Raw genomic sequence first — 23519 nt, 5'->3', positions numbered from 1 at the left:
AACTGCTTGTAAAATAAAAAACGGTCCTAGCCATTTCCATAATTATAACATGCACAAACATAGCTATCCTAATACATGCCTGAAAACCACTGTACCTGCTAGTTAACAGTTGTGATATAATTCAGGGAAGTTATTCAAGTCACACACACACACACACACACACACACACACACACACACACACACACACACCCCCCCACAGTGACCTTCTGCCTTTGATTTCTTTAAGCCTTTGCCCTCGCTCACAGGAGGAGACTTTGGCCTTGAGGTTGAACCTTTGGTCAGCCCCTGCCTCTGCACTGTTTTGTGGTCCAGGCCGGTGTCTTAAACTGTCTTGGCCCTAGTTAGGGTCTTCAATTTTAAGACGAGGATGTTTCCTAGGACTTAGGGAGGGTACCATGAGATAATCTAGGTTAAGCTAGGGCCAGCAGATGCTTCACGATGTGGCAGGGGTCTTTGGAGGCTTATCTCAAACGGCTTCTCATTCCACAGAGACATGTCTTTTGCAGCGACCCTGACAGTCACGACGCCTCCCCTGAATCTTTCCAGGGCAAGAGCTAGTACCATGAAGGGCATCCATTTCATTTCTAAACAAGTGGAGAAGTTACTGAATCTAATCATCTCCCTTGATTTAGCCCTTTAGTGTCCGGGTCTAGGAAGGGGAGTCTTAAATGACTGCAGCTATACAGTCAAAGAGGCGCGCACCTGAGCTAGCCAGGGGACCAGCCACCTACAGTTGGATGACGACGGACAGTGTCCTTCAATCATCTTCATCTACTGAATGAGGTGGAACCCCGACTCGAAACACCGCCGGCCAGGACTCATGGACTAACATCAAACCCAGGGGCCTCAGAAAGGCTTTCTGCCTTTCCTCTATCTGCTCTCAGGGATGACCTCTTCCCCAATGGTCCTAAGAGGCCAGGGCCACCTCCCCAGCCCAGTCCAAGCCGCAGGGGATGCGGAGGACTGCGCTCTCTGCATCCTGACCGCCAGCAGAAGGTCTCCACCCTCACCCCCAAGGTACAGGATGCCCCCGCCGCCCTCTGGGCCCTGGCCCCTGCCCGAGTCTGACCCACCTGCTGCGGCGGCGCTGTGCGCGTCTGGGGCTCCGGCTTCGTGCGCGTTATAGGCACCGCGCCGCCCTCGCCCCGCTCCCCGCAGCCAGCCCTCCCCCGGGCCGCTCCACGTGGCCATTCCACGTCGCCCTCCCGGCTGCAGCCGCCGCCCAGGCCCGGGCAGAGTCCGGAGAGAGCGACAGCCATAGGAGGGCCACCGCCCCGCCTTGCCCAGACCTGTCCCGCAGCGCCTCCACCTGGCCTTGTTCCATGTGGGTCTGAGGGAAGATGGATGGGGTCCTCAGTGGGTGTCACTGTGACTCAGATGAAGGCAGACTGGTTTGTGGTTTTGAGTGTGACAAGCTAGAGAGGCGGAGTATGCGTGTATGACAGACTGGGAAGGATTTGTGAGTGTGGGCGGCTAGTGGAGCATGTACATGTATTCAAGACGGAGTCAGAGTAGTGAGCCCAGTTTGTGTACAAGGTAGAGTGCACAGACATGTATTGAGGAGGCAGGGGTGTTGTGTGAGAGAGACAGAAATAGATAAAACTAGACAGAGGTGAGGTTGCTGTTCATTAAAAAAAAATGCCTTTGATTATGCTGTGTGGGTGTCACTGGCTTTATCTGAGAAACTCTTTTGTGACTAAATAGAATGACTTACAGTTAGTACGGGTGATCGTGGCCCTCACTGGGAAGAGCAGTGTGGCCCAAACCTGGCCGATTACCTAGGAGTGTGACAGTATCGAGTGTTAACAGGTTACAGGTATCCCGGCACCAGAACAAAGTCCTCTCAAGTTGTTAGAGCTGAGATTCCAGGGACGGTATCAGTGTCACTGGGACCATACCCAGTAGGAACGGGAGGCTCCAGGTGAGGGGAGAGGCATGTAGAGCCGTGTGTGGAAAGAAATCATGGCCATAAGAACAGAAGGTTTCCAGCATAAATGCTGCAGCTTTCTGGCCATCAAAACGAGTGTGTCACACACCTTTTATTCCAGTGGCGAGTCCCTCTTCCCAAGCTCTCTGGGCTACCTCCTCATCCACTAGCCCAGGGTTTTTGTTTTTTGTTTGTTTGTTTGTTTTGTTTTGTTTTGTTTTTTTTGTAACTTCATGCCTCGGAACCCTCAGTCAGCAGCCATAACAGCCACAAGCCCCTCAGACTGGCCTTCCTTTGTGTGTGTGGGGGGACACTATTGCTGCCATGGTTGTCTTGGCTCAGTGCCCACCGTTTTCCGCCATGCTCCTCCTCCTGTCTGGTCGGTTGGTCTCAGTTTTCTGGTGTTCCTTGAGATCCCCTTCCCACTCTCTGTTTGCCCATGTGTCCGTCCGTCTGTTCATTAACCTCCATCAGTATCTGTCAGGGGCTCAGACGCAGATTCGTTTGCTCTTTTTGCTCTCTTGCCCTTCTGTTCTCTCCACCATGTAAGGACACACGAGTAGCATCATCCGTGAAGAACAAGCCATGACCAGATGCTGTGAGCACCTGCTCCTGGACTTTTCAAATTCCAAATCTGTGAGCAATAAATTCTTATTGCTTGTAGGTTGTCCAATGTAGGGCCAGAGAGATGGGCTTAGTGGTTGAGAGAGCATAGTGTGCTCTTACAGAGAATCCAAGTTTGGATCCCAGCACCCATGTCAGCTGCCTCACACTGCCTATAAGAATTCTGGCTCTGATGGGGGTTGGGGATTTAGCTCAGTGGTAGAGCACTTGCTAGGCCCTGGGTTTGGTCCCCAGCTCCGAAAAAAAAAAAAAAAAAGAATTCTGGTTCTGGGCTGGAGAGATGACTCACTGACTGCTCTTTCAGAGGTCCTGAGTTCAAATCCCAGCAACCACATGGTGGCCGGTTAAGAGCACTGACTGCTCTTTCAGAGGTCCTGAGTTCAATTCCCAGCAACCACAAGGTGGCTCACAACCATCTGTAATGAGATCAGATGCCCTCTTCTGGTGTGACTGAAGACAGCAACAGTGTACTTATACATAATAAATAAATCTTTAAAAAAAAATTCTGGCTTCCAATGTCCTCCTCCAACGTCCTCAGATACCTGTACTCACATGCACCCCGACACACAAACACGGACATACAAACACACGCAAAGACACGACAGAAATTAATCTTTAGAAATTGCTTATTCTGTGGTGTCTTGCTATGGATCGCCAACCCTGCTGAAGATCACCAGTAAACCGTCAGAAGCCGTGGGAGGGAGATGCACACTTGGATCCTCAAGGAGACAACTCTGATGACCCTGGATTCCTGTGTCCAGACTGTGGGAATGACTTCCATCAGAACGCCCAGGTGGAACGCTTTGTAAAGCCAGCTCAACAAACGAATTTTCCATCTGAATCCCGATGATACCAAACATGATGGTTTACACTTGTAACCCCAGCACTTAGGCAGAGACAGGAGAATGACTTCAAGTTCAAGGCCAGCCTGGTCTAGAGGCAGTTATTGGGCCAGTCAGGGATGCACAGTGAAGCCGTGTCTCAGAAGCAAAACAAGCCAGGTGATGGTGGTGCTCACCTTTAATTCAAGCAGTTTGGAGGCAGAGGCAGGCAGATTTCTGTGAGTTGAGTTTGAGGCCAGCCTGGTCTACAAGAGTGAGATCCAGGACAGTCACGACTACACAGAGAAACCCTGTCTCAAAAAACCAAAGCCAACCAACCAACCAATCAACCAAAATGGAACCACTCCAACTGAATGGAAATGACTCCAAGATTTCTAACTCCAGTCTAAAAGGCCCAGCCCTCAGGAACTGATTATACTACTGATGTGTGCCCGGGTCTGGCTTTTGTTGCTGGGTGTTGGCACTGAAGGGGTCAACACTTTTAAGGAAAAAGTGTAAAGATCTCCAGTTACCTTGGAGACAAAAGTCAAGCAAAGCTTTGCACAGTTTCAAGGGGGAAGCACCAATGCCAGACAGGAGCAAAAGGCAGGCACAGTCTTTTTCTGAGAGAAAGACAAGGCAGGAGCAGGGCTAGGATGAGCCAGATCCAATCATTCCAGAGGGTTCTGGAGCATAGAAGCAGTCCTTCGTTGCTTGAGAGAGTGGACTTTGGGCTTCAGGGAGATGTAAAGAACCCGGGCCACCAACTTGGGCTCCTGACTAATGGACGAAGATAGAAAGGTACAGAGTCTAAGAAAACAGACCACGTACCAGCATTCTTGTGCAACTTGTCTGAAACTGAATGAATTATCTTCTCTTTTAGCCTGTCCCTCCTGTGGTCTCCCACCCCAGGGATAGATACGCCTGCATTTGTGCACTTTGGAACTTGGAGGTCGTCCCTGTTCCTCCTCTACCTCAGCTTCACCCTACTGAAGAGTCCTGTCAAGTCAGCCTTCTATCTTGAAGATCTTCATTCCTCTCCCTGGCGGTGCTCCAGTACAGCCTGCTGTTTTCTGTGCCCTAACAGGGCTCCTAACAGTGTCTGATTGGCCCCTTAACTTCTTTCTCCTCCCCGCTCCCTAAGTAGCCTGAGGGTTTCTTACGAAATCCAGTGAGCTCGTGCGCTCTCTCTCTCCCTCCCTCCTTCCCTTCTCCCTGCCTCCCTCCTTCGCTCCCTCCCTCTTCCCTCTTTCTTCTCTTCCAGAGCCCTTTGATGGGTTTCCTCTGCCCTCAGGAAGCTGTTTGACACCTGCTCCTTGACCACCCACGCACACAGTCGCACATTTCTTTTTGGCTCCTGTAAGAAAGCCCCTAACTCCACATTTTCACTTATTCTGGAACTAGCACGTTTCCTCCCACTTGCCTGGTGAACTCCTACTCATTTTTCACCATTAGAAGTGTGGGCGTCATTTTCGCCTGCTCCCGAATAGCAGCAGAGAGTGCTCCCTTTTTCTGTCCTAAGAGTTCGGGCTTGGGGAACATCCAGATCTCGTAGAGAGGTTTTTGCGTTACATATGTGATATAACTAAGTCTTAGGGGCTGTACAATTCCCCAGATGATTCTAGTCTACAGATACCGTGGGAAACCAAGGTTCGACCACAGTTACTATTCAAGTACCCTAATTAAAACAGGGACAGGGTCCCTGGGACGTTTATATCCAATGCCTGCTACATAGCCGATGAGCAAATCATCTGTTGCACCCCTTCTGTTGGTGGGGATTGTTAGAGACCACGTAGAGACATTTAACCTAGGGAGTAGAATGTCACCACGGAGCGGCTGAAACCTGAGTATGGATCAATTTGTTGAGCAGTGCTTGTGCCCAGTGTGTGAGGGTCACGGCGAATGGCTGTACTCTGTGACTGAGCCACAGGAATGGCTGCGGGACCTTCCCAGGGTGCCTGATTCAGCCTTCGCCATTCAGAGATGGCACGCACCAAGATGGCAGCTGCGGGGGCGCTGATTGACCTAGGGCTGCAGAGCTTTTCACCACTAAGGAGAAGCAGGAGTGGAGGGGCGTGGGTGACTTGGCTACCCCTGCTGGGGCTGGTGAGCTTCGGCTGACGGCCAGACACCGCCCCTCGCCTCAGGACAGGCGGTGGGCGGGGCCGACGGCGGGCGGGACCTGCAGAGGCCTGCCAATGGCTAGCAAGAGGTGGGCGCACGACAAACCGCAAGCGGAAGAGTCAAAGTTCAGGAGCTAGAGGAGCCGGGAGCCTGGGAAATGGAATACCTCCACATAACCAAGATGCTGAGTTCCTCTCTGAGCCCGCAAAATGGCACCTGGTCAGATACCATCTCTCTGCTCTTAGCTCTTGGCGTTGCTCTCTACTTGGGCTACTACTGGGCATGTGTGCCCCAGGTGGGTGAGAGCCGAGCTCAGGCCGGCGTGCTTGGGATTCTAGAGTGTATGGGGGTAATATCCAGCCTGGGCTCGAACCCTTTCTGAAAGCTTGGGTAGTTGGTTCTGCGGTGCCATGTGGATTTTGCTATTACGACCTACGAGAGCCGTTTCTGCCTCTTTTCGATTCTTGGAATCTTCCCCGCTAGCTGGGTTTTTTGAGCACAGGAAGGGTGCTCCCTCTATTGTTGACTGACCTTTAGATAAAGCTGGGGTGGAGGGGATCCTCAAGTGTCAGAGGTGCGGGCTTTCTGCTTTGCCTTTCTCTTTAGGTGGTCTAACTAAAATATGTAGATTATGTCCGTTAGCTGCACAGAATAGTGAACCGGATGCCTGTGTGCTACTGGCACTAGTCCATCAGCTTAGCAGGGCCTCTTCTCTCTTGAGGACTGCCTGAGTTCTTGCCAAACTTAGGACAGATGGATGATTCTTTACACACTCAGTCCTGTTCTAAGTTCTAGGCTCTGTGTATACAGCGCTGAGAAGTCTTAATGGGTTGTTTTTGATCAATTTGCTCAAACTGAAATTTAGATAAAATACACAATCTACATCCAGGAAAGCTAAGGCGTGTATCTCATTAAAATCTATTTAGGCAACTGAGTCTAACAGGAAAGCTCTTGATTCAACTTGTTAGGAGTTGAATGCTTATTCCCAGCTACTGGGAAGGCTGAGACAGGAGGATTACTTGAGCCCAAGGGTTTTGAGCCATTCTGGCCTACAGATAACATATCAAGGCCCTGTGCCCACAGAGTGGGGTCATGGGGCCTGTTTCGGAGGACAGAGGACAGTTGTGGTCACCTGTAGATGAAGGTAATGTAAATCGGGAGTAGAGAGGTGGCTGAATGTTTACGGGCACCCAGGCTCTGTTCCCAGCAACTACACAGCACTTCCAGTTCACAACTGTCTGTAACATCCTCTCTGGCTTTCCGGCATATGGGTGGTGCACAGATGTACATGCAGCCAAACACACATATTAAATAAAAATAAATCTAAACTATAAGTAGTAAAATGTAAAATGTTTAGAAGTACACAGAATGCTTACTTAACATAATACCTGGAATGCAATGAGCATTGAATAAATTTTACTTACAAGTCATTATTGTTGCTACCATAATTGTTAATTCTGCTTTGCCCTTGTTTCCTGTCTTTGGGTAAACTAGCTAACCTGTGAGAGTCATAATTTCTTTACTCTATCTTATCAAAGAAGGTTGTAATTTGTCTGCATTAGAACACAGTGATTTCACTGCTGTTATTTCAGGGTTTAAGGACCAGGGTCCAAGTCACAGGAAAAACTGGGCCTTGCTAGTAGTGGTCATTTGCCTCTCTCCTTCTGAGTAGCATGGCTGTAAGACAGATCAGGATCTAAGTTTCTTACAAGTGCAGTTTATGATTTAAAAGAACTACTTCTCCAACACTGGAGCCTGTCCTGGGGTTTACCACTGAGCTACTGCATCCCAACTCAGCCCTTCCATTCCTGTCTTAGGCGGACGTCCTCCAACTTTGTTCAGCATAGTGTCCTTACCCTGAGGCCGGGCCAGCTCATTTACTTCATGGCTATGCAGAACCAAGCAAAGAGGCTGGCAGTCAGGGCTTGGTGCCCACTGACCTCATTTGTCCCTATTGTCCCATCGCTGTGCCCTTTTCTCTAGTTGGCATGAGGCAAGGAAACAGTTGTTCACGTTAGGATGCTTCCTCCTGTAGAGCACAGCTTAAGGACCAGGGCTCCACAAGAGAATGTGAGGCACCCTGCAAAAGATGCCCTTCCTCACTGAGCACACACATTACGAATGGCAGAAATATGGGGTGCTAAAAACAGTGGGGTACAGGAGAAGCCAGAGTGAGCAGAGCAAGCTTCAGGGAGACGTATTTGGACAATTCTGCTACAATGAGAAGGACAGATTGAATGGCAGAGGTTTCTTCACCTGGTCAAGAATCCCAACCAGGACACCATGGTGGCACAAGCCTAGCACACAGGCAGGAGGATTATGATGAGCTCAAGGCCCCAACCACCCTGGGCAGATGTCTCAACCCTGAAGAGCATTCACTACTGTTCCTGAGGATCAGTCTGTTTTCCAGCATCCACGCTGTGGCCCTCAGCTACCTCACTCCAGCTCTATAGGATCCAACACTTCTGGACCCCACGGGCAAGATATGACCTGTGTGCTCACGCTCACAAGGAGAGGCACATGATAAAAATCAAACAGGAACTCCGACTAACCGGCCAGAGGACCACAGGCCTTAGGATAGGGGATCAGCTTATACTATCTGTTCTAGCACAGATGGGGTTGAGGGGGGGACGGGCTGCGTGCAGGGTCAGTGCTGGAGGTGACACTTTAGGACTGAGGCTTTCTGGGGGGCGCCATATGACTGTATTATTTAAGGCGACTCTGCCGCTCTAGTCTGAGCTGTCCTGAATACTTTATTGTGGCAAAGCAGTATCCTAAAGGCTGGATTCCGGGGAAGGGATCACTTACCCTCCAGTGTCTGGAACAAGAAAAAAAAAAAGAGGCCAATTGTGTTGTGTGATTATAGAGGCCTCGTCTGGTGGCTGGGCCCCAGTTTCTGGCCTTCCTGGAGCAACACTGTCCAGTCACTGTGGAGACTTTCTACCCCACACTATGGTGCTTTGAGGGACGGCTGCAAACCATCTTTCGAGTCCTCCTGCAGTCTCAGCCTGTGATCCCTTACCGGAGGTAAGAAGGGTCAGAACCAGGAACACACAGCTCCAAGTATCTAAGGGAAACCGATGCACCTCTTTAAACCAAGGTAATCTTTGCCCCAAAGCATGAGGCTGGGTGTGTGGAAAGGCTCTCTGCTTGTGCCCATGCAAGATCAATCCATCTGTCTTCACTAGCGGGTCAGCCTTACTGTTTTATGTGACACGTGCCCATGACAAGCGGCAGAGCCTTGTGGGTGAGTCGGAGGATAGAGCTCCAACGCGCAACTCCTCATAGCATCTTTGTGTTCCAATCTCTCTTAAACCCCAGTGAAGTCCTCCAGACCCCGGATGGAGGCCAGTTCCTTCTGGACTGGGCTGAGCAGCCTTACAGCGGTCACTGCCCGGACCCGACCACCCAGCCCATAGTACTATTGCTTCCAGGTATCAGCGGCAGCAGCCAGGAGCCGTATATCTTACACCTAGTTGACCAGGCTCTGAAGGATGGCTATAGGTAAGGATGGGGAACAGGACTCAGGAAGGAAGAAGTACATCTGACCCCTGCCGCGGTACTCTTCCTCAGGGGCCTTTCTGAAGACCACCGAGGGGGAGGGTCTTCTTGAGAGGGTTTGGCTCATGCACCTGTGTTGCCCCAGGGCTGTTGTATTTAATAACCGCGGATGCCGAGGGGAAGAGCTGCTGGTGAGTACCCTCCTCCTTTGTGGTGGCCCTGTACCTGTCCCTTTAGAGACCACTGGCCCTAGGGCTCTACCTACTTACCTACCCCCTACCCTTCCTCACTACTTCCTGAGCCCTACCATTTGGCTGCCTTCTGGCTGGAGCCTCCCTCCCTAGCCAATGACCCACTTTGCCCTCAGACGCACAGGGCTTACTGTGCCAGCAACACTGAAGACCTAGAAACGGTTGTGAAGCACATAAAGCACCGCTACTCCCGAGCTCCACTGCTGGCTGTGGGGATCTCTTTCGGAGGGTAATAGTCGCCTGGGTTCATTCCAAAGACCCGGTTGTTCATCTTGTCTTTCTTCCTCCTCTTCTGTCCCAGTGTTCTCATGCCAACACTTTCCACGGCCCTGCATCCAATTTTACAGGATACTGGTGCTTAACTACCTGGCACGGACCGGGAAGGCCGGAGGCTTGGTAGCGGGACTGACCATGTCTGCGTGTTGGGATTCCTTTGAGACCGTTGACTCCTTGGAGACCCCACTCAACTCACTGCTCTTCAACCAGCCCCTCACTGCTGGACTCTGCCGGCTTGTGGCCAGGTAGGACAGCAGGCGGCAGACTGTGCCATCGCTTGGGTCTGTTCCAATCTGGGCTTTCTTGAGGAGGTAAGAAGACAGGAGCTGTGAGCGCTGGGCTAGGTGCAGGAGTCTGGGCAAACCCTGATGTATTCTTTTCCAGGAACAGAAAGTCAATTGAAAAGGTGTTGGATGTAGACTTTGCGATAAAGGTATCTTCCCATCACCCCCTTACCCCAGTGTCGGTCTCCTACTTTCTAATGTTATAACCTATCCTGCCTCCACCATACAGGCCCGCACAATCCGCCAGCTGGATGAGCGCTACACATCTGTGGCTTTTGGGTATAAAGACTGTGCGGCTTATTACCATGCCTCAAGCCCGAGAACCAAGGTGGATGCCATCCGCACCCCTGTCCTCTGCCTCAATGCAGCAGACGACCCCTTCTCCCCAATGCAGGGTAAGTGGCTGCAACCACGCCCTGACCCAAGGCTACTGAACCCCAGATGTGGGGTGTACTGAGGTGCATTCCAGGGCAGCGTTTTGACCTCTCTGACTCCCTCCCAGCCCTCCCTCTGCAGGCTGCCCAGAAGTCTCCCTACGTGGCCCTGCTCGTCACAGCTCGGGGTGGCCACATTGGCTTCCTGGAAGGGCTGCTGCCCTGGCAACACTGTTACATGAACCGCGTGCTACATCAGTATGCCCGAGCTGTCTTCCAGCAGTCGGTGGGGCTGCCGGGCCTCGGAGCACTCACTCCTGAGGATGGAAAGAGCTGACCAGAGGACTGCTGGGGTCTCGGTTCAATCTTTCTCTCTTTATTAAATATCAACTCTTCCTGCCTAATAAACTGAGGTTCACTTTCCCTTTCCTCAGGCTGCAGTAGGCCACCCAGGAACTCCCTGTGCGTCTGGCCTGACTGGCTGGGTGCTACCTACAGATCACCGCTACCTGGGTCTTCCTTTTGCCTCTTCCACAGACTTTGTCTCGACAAAGCTGAGGACCTTGTGTGCAGACTGGAAGGGGAGGAGGAGAAACAGTCTCTGCGAGAAGGATGGCAATGCCTCCGGGCTCTTTGGCATCTTCACATGTTTCTGGAGCCCTGGGAGGCAGAGGGAACGAGGCAGGCAGTGTGGCCTGAGCTTCAGACCGCACTGTCCTAAATGGATCCACAGGTGAAAGCAGGGCTCCCAAGACCCAGAGTGATGGGGAGGCCACCGGCCGGCAGGCTTTAGCAGGGACCGGCAGTACCCATCCATCTCATCAGATGCAGCTTCAGTCATGGGCCTCAGTGACTCTGCTCCAGAAGGTAGTACTGTCCAAGGATGACTCCCATTGGTCAGGACGTTAAAGGAACCCCGGGAAGGCACTCTGGAGCAGCAGGATGGTCACGATAATAAGGCCGACACACAGCAGGAGCAGGAGCCATACGGGAACACTCCCTGAGGGCGGGGCAGGGGAAGAAGTGAGTGGGCAAACCACTCACTTTCACGTTGGAGCGTGAAAACCAGAACCCTTAACCTCTTTCATTCAAGGAGGGGCAGACGGATGGATAAAAACAGTCCATTTCCCAGGTGATACCCTTCCCGCCAACACACACGCGCAGACACACACACAGAGACACAGACAGACACACAGACACACACACGAAACAACAATGACTCACGCCGTGAGGGCAGCAGGTGCAACTGGCAACGACTATCCACAGCCACAGAGAACAGGGCCGTTTCATGGGGCCCAAGGAGCTTTGGACCGCAACCCTTCTCAGGTAGAAAGGTCACATCTGTCACCACAATGCCATGGGCCTCCTTCACATAATACAGGCGCTGGGGAGAAAGTAGTGAGGAAAGCCTAGGTGGAGGCTCCCTTCTGGGAGGCATGCTCCACAGTCCTAACAGGCTTCCCCTGGGCCATTTCCTTCCTGTTTAATCAGGACAGGGTAAGCTTGTAACCCTCCCATAGGGTTGTGCCAACCACTACCATTACCTGGAGAGAGAAAGCTATGTAGATGGCGACAGAGCCAGTGACCGTGCCTAGGCCTAGGAAGGTACCCGATTCACTGTAACAACAAAGGATTCATTGTTCTGGGAGCTTGTGCGGAAACCTCCTCTCCCCCAGTAGTGGTCCTCAAAAGGCTGAGTCAGAACTCATTCCCCGGCTCCCTCAGGCGCCCACCATCCAACCGAGCAGTAGGACTTCACACCTGACAGTGAGGCAGGAAATGACTTCATGGCCACAGGACCTGGTCCGAAGAGGCAAGAAGGTGGAACTGTCCCAGGCTGTGAGGTAGCAGGGTGGGGGCTGTCGTAGGCGCTTGTGGGGTATCTGCACCGTGAAGAGTCGCAGCCCACCAGGCTGATCTGGAACCTGCCCAAACCTAGAGGCCAGGCGAAGGCTTTCAGTTCCTGTCAGCCCTCAGGTTTGTGCCCTGCACCCCGGTCACCCCTGGAACAACCTCCAATAAGACTCCAGCCATCCCCAGCTTCTTCGGTCCTTTCCCACTCCCCAATGAGGTGTGCCTGTCAGCCACCCTGGGACCTGCACACCTGCAGGCCTGGTAGCGGTACGGTGTGTTAGAAGAGGTGGGTCCATTCTCTTGCCATTGTAGCTGTGTCACCAGTTGATCCTTCTGCCACACGGAGGCCTTAAAGTCCCAGCCCACAGTAACCAACTGGGGAGGATCCCAAAGATGGACAGTTAGGACATCCACACACCGGGCAAGCCGCCCAATAGGCTCCCCCTTTCTGCACCAGCGCCCCACACCCCCACCTCTTCACCTTGCCATCAGGACCCAAAGCCAAATCTCCAATCTCCCCTTCGTGGGCTTTGAACTCCAGAACTTTCTCTAGGCTAGGTACCTACAGCCAAGACAGTACACAGTTACCGACCAGACAGCGAGAACACTGCGATCCCCATCCCTCTTAACCCAGTGGCCATTCATAAATTTCACAGAATGCATATGCAGATTTTCACAGTTTTGGTGCTCTTGCAACTGACCCTCACCCCTCCCACAAGCCCCTAAAACCACACCTTCCAGACACGAACATGACCATCAGTTCCTCCGGTGGCAAGCAGGGTGTTATCATGGTTGAAGCACACAACTTTCTGCAGCGGTTCAGTGCTGAAGTCTGTCTGTACTGCCTCCAAATTCTTTACTTTGAGCTCAACCCCTTCCCGGTGAACTTCCGCTCCCGATTTCTTCTCTGCTGGAGCTGCCCCCTTCCTCTGCCGAGGCCCCTGCTCCTTGGAACCTGCAACACAAACAATTTCCCAGGATCCAGACTTCTTTGTTGTTTAAGACAGGGATTTGCTAGGTACCTCAGGCTAGCCTTAAATATCCTCTTGCCTGTACTCCTAAGCACTGAGATTACAGGTATGTACCAATCCTAGTGCCAATCCCCTACTGACCCGAGGACAGGCTTTGATGTTACCATCACCCCACATCTAACCTCTCAGTTTTAGAGACCAAGATTTAGAACGACTTTTCCCAAAGCTCCTCACCTGACTTCTCTGCTTTACTGCCCTTCTGTTGATGGATCTGGAAACGAAGAAGCTGACACTGGGCATCCTGTCCAGCAGCAAGGATGTCACCAGCCAGCGCCAAATTCATAGTGGCCCTTGTCTCCGTGTCATGAGAGTGCAGCAAGGAGGCGCTCAGGCACCCGTTGATCTGCTCTAGCTGCAGAAAATGCTGTGAGGGAACCAAAGTGGGCAAAGTTCAGGCCAGCTCCGGAAGTCACATTGCGTCCTAGTCTCAGTTGAAGCCTTTGCTTCCCGCACCTCCAGCTCATGTTTTTTTGTTTGTTTTGGTTTTTTGGTTGTTGTTGCTTAGAGCTTTATTCTCTTATTGGAGCTTCCCGATTCGCACAGCAAAGCAGGGCTTAGATTACTAGGTCCAGTTTACAGAAAGAAAAGAATCCAGTCTCCAGCTGCTTGAGGACAGACAATGTGCCTTCCTGGAAAAGGCCAGAGTAAGAGCCCTGGACCAGCTCCCGTAATCCGGCGTGGATGGACAGTCCAGGCTTCGCAGACCTGCACAGCTTTCAGTCTAATTTTGGTTGTCTCAACCGCTCTGCTCAGGTGGAACCAGCACCCGAGCGGCAATGCGGGGTGTTCCCACTAGAAATGGGCAGGGTCTAAAGCAGGGGTACGGTTCACCTCTGCATCCCCCGGCCACCCTGGAATCGCCCTCGGCCACGGTATAACCTGTTCCCAGTGGCCCTGCGTTCTCACCACGCCATTCTTTATGCCGGTCTTGGCAGCTCCTCCTCCGCCCGCAGCGATGAGCAGTCCAGTCTTGGGGTCTATCCGAAGCGCGTACAACGGGAACGGGGCCCGGTACAGCTCCACACCCCGGCGCCGGCCCATCCTGCCCGCACGTTCACTGCCAGCCCGGAGGAACCCAAGACATGCCGCGCCCCGCCTCCGAAAGCTGCGGAACTTGGTGCTACAGTTTCCCGGAAGACTGGCGACCCCTCTCAGCACTGTGGATTTGCCACCACTCTAATCACCGCAGGTAGCCGATCTGCGCTCGCGCGACCGACTGGGTCTCGCAGGCGTTCAGTGCGCACGCGCCGCGCTCCTGGGGCTCTCTCTGCGCAAGCGCAGTACGCCAATCTGCGTCAGCACTAGCGGGACGCGCTGTCACGGAACCCTGGCATCGGATCCGGTTCCTAGCCCCGAATGACGGCGTAGCTGCCATCTTTGTGTGGGGCATGGGAGGTGGGACTGGAAGAGACTACTGAAGATCAGTAAATCTTGAGTTAAAAAGTTCTCGGACTGGGACAGCCCCCACTTCAGGAGAGATACACAGACTCGTACAAGCGGGGCCTTTATGTGTTACTCCTGGAAGGAAGTGATTTCTCCCGGCTCACGGCGAGGGCAGACTCCCCAAAACAGATAGATTCACTGCTTCCTAATATCCTAATATGAAGAATTCAGTACCCATTTTGACACTGTCCTCCGCGGCTGATTGGACCCTTTCTTAGACTTGACGTGACGTCCACTTCTGGAACACAGAAGTTACGGGTGGCGGTTGCTCCCCGACAGGTGTCTTCTATGTGCTGTGCCTGGCCTCTCCTCTCCCCTCTCCTCCCCTTTTTCCTTTTTCCTCCTATCCTCCCCCGCCCGTGTGTGTGTGTGTGTGTGTGTGTGTGTGTGTGTGTGTGTGTGTGTGTGTGTGTGTGTCCACTGAAGACAGAAGAGGGCGTTGTATCCCCTGGAACTGGAGTTACAATTGTGACACTAAGACAGCATCTCTAGCTCTTCTGAAGGAGCCTTCTAGTTTCTGGTCTGTGCATGGGATACTTGTGCACGAATACGTTGCTAGCAATGTCCTTTCCTGTGAGGAAAATGATTTGCTAAATCCTTGTCAACCCAGGCTTCTCCCTGGAGAAATAGACCCATTAGCCTAATCTTTGATTCCAATTATCTGTCCATAGACTTGAATTAAACTCGAGAAGAACCTTGTAGAGGTCTCTAAGAGTCTCAGGTACTAGTGTGTACTCAAGTACGTAGCACTTGGTGACCTTAATCCTTAATCCCTCAGTCCCCCAAGCCTTTTGTGAGACTGGCTTTATCCCATAGCCATCAATTCCATCCTGTGGGCATAGTAGACACAGCACAAGATTCTCAGGGTTAGGCTTTATTGGATACACTGAAGGCTGAATGAGGCCTTGGGCCTCTGGTCTCTTCAACTAGGGGAAAGCAGACTCCACAAGGGGTTCCCAGGGTTCAGGGCAGGAGAACACACCTGGCTTCCGGCCAGCCAGCCCTTCAAGGTGTCTCTGTGGCTTCCCAAGGTCTGAGAAGTCCTGGTAGGGAGGGTAGGATTTGGAAGGGGTGTTCCAGAGGGTCTCCGCTGCTCTGGAATTAAGATGGCGGCTTTCGAAGAGTAGACCCTAGGGGCACAGACCTCTTTGAGACAGAAGGCCTGGGCTTTGGGGACGCGCTGGCCTGTCTTGGTGCCTGAGGTAGAGACCTGGAACACTGGCTGGGTTTTGGTGATTGAGGGTTTACAGACCGGAGACTCCCGGCCTGGAAGAATGTGCCGGTGATTTGAACTGATGCCTGGGTTGCAGGCTCTTGACTCTGGAGGACCTCTTCCTGAGCCCCTGCTCCCTCTGGATTTTTCTTTGGCAGTAGATGCAATGCCTTGGCCTGGCCCCGGGGCAGGCGGAGGCCGAAGCCAATGCCTATTCGGAGAGGTCCAGGTTCCTGGCCCTGGGCACAGGGCAGTAGTTGAGGGAAGGCAAGCAGCCGGGGTACAGTCTTGTACTTGGGGGTGGGGCAAGATGGGGTGCGGGGCTGGAGGCACACTAGACATATGGGGTACTCCACGACTGGAGCTGGGCCGGTTGTGCCTAGCCACAGGCGCTGCAGAAACTGTAGCTGCAGGTCTCGTGCAATTCTGCGGTGCCCCACATGGACCACCAGGGCTTGGGCGAGGGCCCCTGGGTCCTTGAATTCTGCAGGGTCCACCTTGCTTGGCACACATCCCCTTGCCACCCCAGAGGACCTGATGTTTTTGGATTGAGGCCACTGCCATGCTTGCTTGTGACTCTGGATCCCTCGAGAAGGTGCACCGGGGCTAGGGGAAGTGATTGTGGAGCTTTGAAAGTCCTGGAGGTGGGAAGGGGTCTGGCAGGGGTGAGGAGAGGAATTTTGTAGCTGGGAAAGAGAGGAGGAGCTGGTGAGAGGCGGAGAGAGACAGAGCTGATAGTTCGAGGGAGAGGTAGAGTGTGGGGAGGGGTGTTTTTCACCAAAGACGGTATAGTTTGTGCGAAAGCAAGAAGAGGATCTTGGGAGAGAGGAAGAGTAGGGAAGAGGAACAAAGTCAGAATTTGAGTCAGAAGAGTATAAGTGAGGCCCAGGAGAGCGGGTCTGTGTCAGAGAAGAGAATAAATAAGTCTGTGTGGTGGTGGGCAAAGGAAGGTGGGGAGAAGGGATGGGCTGATGGGAAGCAAGAGATGCTAGGTTGGGTGGAGGGGAGCCGACAAACTGCGAGAGGACCTGAGGGGGACACCCTGGGGGTACTGCGTTCTGTAGCAGCACCTGGTCCTTGTTTTGAGGCAACATTGCCTTGAATCCAGGAGAGAAGTGGTTGGGGCAACAAGACCAGTGAGTAGAGATCTAAGAGTCAGCGTGAGGATCTCTGACGCCAGCTGTGGCTGGTGGTCAAGGCTGCCTTCTGTGCACAGTGTGGCCACAGCAGCCTCGTTCTCCTGCAGGCATCAGCAGCAGACCAAGGGGACACGCAGCCTCTCTACCCAGGTGTGCTCAGTCCAGAGCCCGCATCTAAGCTTGGCTCGTCACTTTCCCTTAGCCATTCGCCGGGGAAGTATGGAGAATGTGAGCTGTCCTTGGGGAGCTGAGGGACAACTGTAACTATTTGGGGAGAATCAGGAGGAAGAAGACACAGTCTGTAGGACCTGTGGAGAAAAAGACAGGGGTCAAAATGTCGGGGGGTGATTGGTCCACTTCCGGATTCTGCTTCTGGTGCTCATTTCCGGTGTCGAACTCGAGACCCTCGGTGTGAGGACTTTGGGTGTAGCACAGCAGGTAGATTGTTTGCCTAGCATGCGCGAAGTCCTTGGTATGATCCCCAACACCATGTCAGTGGGACATGCTGGCACAAGCCTGTAATCCCAGTGGGAATATAAGGAGCTCGAGGCTCGCCTGGGCTCCATGAGTCTGTCTCAAAACAACAAAGACACTAGCAGTCTGTCACCTTTGAAGTCAGTCAATCTGGGAAGGTGCTCTAGCGGAGGTTAGGAAAATGGAGATTATGGCTGGAAGGAAGGAAGATTGAGGGGAAATGGGCAGCAGGGAGGGCCAAGATGGGAAAGGAATGGAGGGTAATGGACAGTGCTTTACCAGTGTGCTTTCCTTCCGCCGTTTCGAAAGACACTTCACCAAATAGGGGACCTGGAAGAGAAAGCAGAGTCACGAAACAGTCTGTCTACCCTCCTCCCCGCCTCCAGTCTCTGACCCCCTAAACTGACTCTCACCCAGCATTCCAGTCTGAGCAGTGCCCTCAGTCCTTTCTCTGGTATACAGAGCTCTTCTGTGGTACAGGGTTCTGTCCTAATCCTGACACACAGATTTTGTAAGCATCCTGGTTTCCTGGCATGCTGGTTCCCCTGGACTCTTAGTCCTTCTCCCTTAGCCTGGCCTTGGCCGAGAAGGATTATGAGAGTCAGTGGCAGCAACAGTAGGGCCAGCTGGTAAAAGGCTCCAAGAGACCGAGGCTTTGCCTAAGGGGCGGCGTTGCCGCCCCCAGTGGGAGCTGAGGGTCTCATTCCCTGAAAGCAGCTCTCTCTCTCTGGCATCAAAAGCCTATGTCACAGAGGTCAGATGATGACATCATAGATTCTGCCTTCTCCTCCCTGTCAATGCTCTGGGTCTTTCTCAGAGACAAAGCGGAGGCTGCTTTGGTAAAATTGTCAAGTGGAATTGTTTGGTGCACACCCACAAACCTAACTCTTCCCTGTGTGCTCTTAAAATTTACAGCTCTCACCACTCTGTGTGAGGGAGGCGGGGCTGGGCCTTCCGATGTCCTCATTGGCTCACTGTCTAAAGGAAGTGTAGCCGTGGAAAGTGTTCACATCCTAGGGATGCAAGGACCATGATCTGACGATCGTTTACATTACAGTGTTTGATGGTTTTTTTTTTTTTTTTTTTTTTTGCTATTTACAACGAGCCCCAGTCAACTGTATATGAATTTATACTACCACGATGTCCATTGGGCCCGTAGTCAGCTGATCAAACCAGGTGATCAGAAAGAGGCCCAGTTCGGGCCCATCTACTAGCCTTCAGGGAGGAGCGAAGAACTTGACACTGAATTCAGTCACCAATGGCCAATGTGTGCCCATATGATGAAATACTCATTTTAAAAAAAGAAAACCCTAAATGATAGGGTTCAATGAACTCCTGGGTTGGCGTCTCACATAGTTGCTGGGTGGATGGTGTGCACAGAGAGGGCAAGGAAGCGTTGCATTCGTCACCATCCTCCACGTACCTGGCCCTACACATCTCTTCCCTTTGGCTATACCTGGGTTCTATCCTTCATGGCAAAAAGGGAAAGCCCAAGGAAGATAGAACTGAATTCTGTGCACTGTTCTGACAACTTACTAGACCAACAGAGGAAGTCACAGGGACTTCCGACTGACAGTGGATATTTAGAAGTACAGACGGTCCAGCACTCAAAACTAAGATCTGACCCTGGAGACGATCCTTTAGCACTGGTCCCTTTGATTTATGGGACCCACTGCGAACACCTGTGGGTGCGTGGTGTTAGAAATTTCATTGAATTGTTGGACACTTGGTGTCCGAGAATTGGAATGTGTCTGAAAACACCCCACATTTGGTTTCAGAGATGTCAGAAGAAGCAGAACGTCTCGCCTTGTGAATGAAAGACGATTCGGCAAACCCCAGTTCACACTGGCCGCTTCTCTTATTTTTTGTCAGTTCCTGTTCATAAAACACTGTGGAACAAGTGGAAAGAAGGTCTCTAAGCCCTTGGCAGCCAGGCTGTAAGGCAGTAGTTTCGGTCCGATGGTCATTTCCTGTTGTAGATACTATCTACTGCATACTCTTCCCACCCAAATTCCTCCAACTCTAGGCAAGAACATCATGTGCTATTTCTTTTGAACATTCTACGGCAAACGGTTGTTGAGGGGGGATGGATTAAACATGCTAACTGGAGTTGGTTAAGAGAGTTTGATCCTGATGCCTTTCCTTCCCTCTTGTTTTTGTCTGAGAGGGAGAGAGAGGGAGCTCATGCTCTGTGGTGCATGTGCGCTCTGAGGTCATCTGTCAGGGGTGGTGACCGCTTCCCACTGCTTCCCCTCACTGAAGTTTCTACATATTATCATTGAGCCAAGCAACGTACTCTTATAGAGCTGATAAAAACCCACTTGGGCTCATAAATAAACGTGCCCAGATCTCTAGCGGTGAAAACTTCCAGCTCTACCTGGTAGGACTGCTCCTTGCCTGGGATTGAATACAAGCTGTGAACCATGATGTGTGCGTCCTTACAGACACAGCCTGGCTGTCCGCAGGGGGTCACCTCTTGTAGAGAGAGATGCCTGACTTTGTTAGTTTTCATCAGAACCCTTTGGCCAACAGTTGCCTTTTCCTTTTGTTTATTGATTCTGAAACTGTTTTGAGAAGACAATTTGAGAGACTAAGTCAAGTGGTCAGCCCACAAAGGCAGGCAGAGGTCAAAAGGGCAGAGGTCAAGTGGACAGCCCACACGGGCAGAGGGAAGAATAGCTTATTTTTTTGCTTTTCTTTTTATTTGTTTTTTTGAGACAGAATTTCTCTGTGTAGCCCTGGCTATACTGGAACTCACTCTGTAGACCAGGCTGGCCTTGAACTCATAGAGAGCCATCTGCCTCTGCCTCCCGAGCACTGAGATTAAAGGTGTGTACCAACCCCCAGAAGCCTATGTTGTTTTTGAGGCAGAGTCTCTCTTTTTTATTTCTGCACCATGCTGTGTGTTCTAGTCTAGATGGTCCTTGAGCTTCTCATGTCTTAGCCTCCCACCTCACCATAGGAATGTGGGACTTTGGATGCCTGCTACCACACCCAGCTTAAACAAAAACAAAAAAGCAAAAAACATGGATCCTGGCTGGAGAGATGGCTCAGTGGTTAAGAGCACCAGAGGTCCTGAGTTCAAATCCCAGCAACCACATGGTGGCTCACAACCATCTGTAATGAGATCTGATGCCCTCTTCTGGTGTGTTTGAAGACAGCTACAGTGTACACAGTGTACTTACACATAATAAATAAATAAATCTTAAAAAAAAAAAAAACCACCCATAGATCCAACTCAGGATGTCAGGATGTCAGGGTAAGAACCTTTACCTGCAGATCCTTCTCTCTTGTGCCTCTCTCCTCTTGTGGAGTATTATGTATGGGGCGGTGTGTATGTGTGTACGTGTGTGTGCGTGCGTGCGTGTGTGTGTGTGTGTGTGTGTGTGTGTGTGTGTGTGTGTGTGTGAAAATGCTGCTTGAGGAACTACCCTGAGTATCCTAGGAAAAATTATGACTATGAAAAAGGTGCCAAGCAACCAGAGATAGAAGTATTCAAAGAGAGAAAACATAATTTCCAGAATTTCCAACTAGTAAATTTCTTGGCTGCTGGTCAACAACATTTTCAATTATACTAGTCAACGGTATGAAAGAAATGCCTCTAGCCTGAATTTTTTCTATTCTTATTTTATATATATGAGCATGCTGTTGCTGTCTTAGACACACCAGAAGAGGACATTAGATCCCACTACAGATGGTTGGGAGCCACCCTGTGGTTGCTGGGATTTGAACTCAGGACCTTTGGAAGAGCAGTCGGTGCTCTTAACCGCTGAGCCATCTCTCCAGCCCCTCTGAAATGCCAGAGTGGATTCAAGAAAGCAATGTGTGAGTTCTACTTCCCACTGGCTTATCTGCTGTCTCAGCAGGGAAAGCAGATGTCAGTGTGTGCTTTGTGTTGCTATAAAAGAATACCTGAGGGTGGTGTACTCATATATAGTAAATAAATAAATCTTAAAAAAAAAAAAAAAAGGAATACCTGAGACTAGACAATTTAATGAAGAACAAGAGATTTTTTTTTAACAGTTCTGGGAGATCTAAGGTCAAGGGTCTATATTATGGAAGTTGGCTGGCTGGCCTCCCTCTATCCTCCTTCTACTCCTTCTAAAGTTGTTTGAGTCAGGGTCTCACTATGTATCCTTGGCTGGCCTGGAACCCATTTTGTAGGCTAGGATGGCCTCGAACTCTTACATAAAGGCATAGGCCACTGTGCCTGGCCAGGGTTTTGGTTTCTTGCTAGTTTGGTTTTGGTTATTTGAGGTAGAGTTTCTCTGTCTATCCCTTGCTGTCCTGGACCTCTCTCTGTAGGCCAGGCTGGCATTAATTCACAGATCCACCTGCCTCTGCCTCCCACGTGCTGGGATTAAAGGCATGAGTGAGTCGCGCATGTAGGTTGTGTAACCAGACGGGCATACGAACCGGTGAGGTGTGGCATGCTCAAACCCCAGAAACCTCAGAGATCTGAGATGGTAGGAGCAGAGCTGCTCCCTAGTCTCTCATGCCTGCTCTGGAACACGTAACCATGGCCACCCACTGAGAGGAACTTGGGCATTCAGTCATGTATCATAGCATGTGGAGTTCTTCTCCATGCTAATGGGGTATCTAGATAGCCTTAGCCTTCAACCAATGACCTTGTTGGATATTCTCATGCCATTCCCCCCAAAAGTATAGGATCCCTGGTTCACTCCAATAAAGTGTATGCGTCTACATCCACTCCCAATAAAGCAATACGAACAAGCAAGAGTTGCCTCACAGAGTTGCTTCATTAAGGATCGCTATGGGGAAGGCCTTGCTCATCCCTGATGCCTTTCCCCTTCCTGCCTGGTATGCAGACACACCCGAGGGGGACATGGGACTCTTGTTCCTGACTTCCTCTCTAGGTAGTACACCTGCAACACCCAGGTACCCAGAGAGGAGGCCAGGAACCACAGCACTCATCCCAGACCCCACTTTCCCCTTTGGGTCTGGAGAGTGGTGGAGTTGGCAGTGACAGCGTTCCGACCCCCAAAGAGAAACACTGGGTGTAGACTCCTGGTCCAGACTTTGCCCCCAGCCTTCTCCAGGCCAGCATACTGTGAACACTGGCGATGTCCCAACACCCTTGGTTGAGAGGCCAAACTTGGTACCACACACCACGCTACCACCGCCCTTGGCCTGGGCTGGAGTGGGAGGAAACAGGGGACATGTGGGAAACTGGGGAGAGAGCACGTGAGTGCATAAAAGATAGGGTTTTAAAAGATTTATTTGTTTGTTGTTTGTTTTATTTATTTTATGTGTATGTATGCTCTTACCTGCATGTACACCTGCATCCCAGAAGAGGGCTTCAGATCCCGTTACAGATGGTTGTGAGCCACCATGTTGTTGCTGGAATTGAGCTCAAGACCTTGAAAGAGCAGCCAGTGCTCTTACCCACCCCACAAGACAGGGCTTTTAATGGGCTATGGAGAGACAGCTCAGTGACTAAGAGAATTTGCTGCCTGTCTTAGTTAGCGTTCCTATTGCTGTGGTGAAACACCATGACCAGAAGCAACTTGGAGAGGGAGGGTCTGATTAGTTTACACTTCCGTATAATCGCTCATCATTGAAAGAAATCAGGGTAGGAATCTGAAGGCAGGAGCTGATACAGAGGCCATCGAGTAGTCTGGATTACTGATGTGCTCCTCATGATTTGTCCAGGCTGTTTTCTCATAGAACCCAGGGTCACCAGACCAGGAATATTCCCACCCGCAGTGTGCTGAGCCCTCCCCATTCATCACTAATGAAAATGCTGTAGAGACTTGTCTACAGTGGATCTTATGGTGACATTTTCTCAACCGAAGATCCCTCCTCTCAGGTGGCTATGACTTGTGTCAAACTGACTTAAAGTTGGCCGCACGCTGCTCCTGCAGAGAGGGCCTGAGTTTAGTCCTTAGCATCCACAGTGAGCAGAGGACCTTTGCCCTACAGTACCTGCACTTACAGTACATATCCACAGATAGACACATAATTAAACATAATGAACCTTCATAGACAAAAATACTCCAGTGGTAATGGCATTGATCTGTTTACTTACTTGTTTACTTTTTTATTTTTAGGAAAGAGATGTAGTTTTTTAGAAGTCATTTGACCTAGGCCTTAAGAATGAACGTTAAGGGCTGAAGAGATGGCTCAGAGGTTAAGAGCACTGACTGCTCCACCTGAGTTC

At 51.3% G+C, this 23519-nt stretch overlaps 3 protein-coding genes across 3 annotated transcripts; 1 reads left to right on the top strand and 2 right to left on the bottom strand.

Moving 5' to 3' along the window:
• Positions 1-5595: 5595 nt before the first annotated feature.
• Abhd1 (abhydrolase domain containing 1) lies at positions 5596-10605 on the top strand. Its single transcript, XM_032909020.1, has 9 exons — positions 5596-5793; positions 8365-8525; positions 8820-9002; positions 9145-9190; positions 9367-9479; positions 9598-9771; positions 9911-9959; positions 10040-10205; positions 10313-10605. The coding sequence occupies exons 1-9, from the start codon at positions 5656-5658 to the stop codon at positions 10519-10521; spliced, it is 1239 nt and encodes a 412-aa protein (XP_032764911.1). The 5' UTR covers positions 5596-5655; the 3' UTR covers positions 10522-10605.
• Preb (prolactin regulatory element binding) lies at positions 10539-14311 on the bottom strand. The gene is made up of 9 exons (XM_032909019.1): positions 13976-14311; positions 13244-13433; positions 12773-12993; positions 12520-12600; positions 12289-12413; positions 11946-12119; positions 11729-11801; positions 11409-11568; positions 10539-11184 (listed from the first exon to the last, which is right to left on the bottom strand). The coding sequence occupies exons 1-9, from the start codon at positions 14108-14110 to the stop codon at positions 11090-11092; spliced, it is 1254 nt and encodes a 417-aa protein (XP_032764910.1). The 5' UTR covers positions 14111-14311; the 3' UTR covers positions 10539-11089.
• Positions 14312-15373: 1062 nt separating this feature from the next.
• On the bottom strand, positions 15374-17166 carry Prr30 (proline rich 30). The gene has a single exon (XM_032908583.1). It carries the CDS (start codon positions 16817-16819, stop codon positions 15614-15616), a length of 1206 nt encoding a protein of 401 aa, XP_032764474.1. The 5' UTR covers positions 16820-17166; the 3' UTR covers positions 15374-15613.
• Between the last annotated feature and the right edge of the window lie 6353 nt (positions 17167-23519).

The sequence above is a fragment of the Rattus rattus genome, chromosome 7, assembly GCF_011064425.1.
Source record: "Rattus rattus isolate New Zealand chromosome 7, Rrattus_CSIRO_v1, whole genome shotgun sequence".
NCBI classification, from domain to species: domain Eukaryota; kingdom Metazoa; phylum Chordata; class Mammalia; order Rodentia; family Muridae; genus Rattus; species Rattus rattus.
This window is presented reverse-complemented; position numbering and strand designations above follow the sequence as displayed.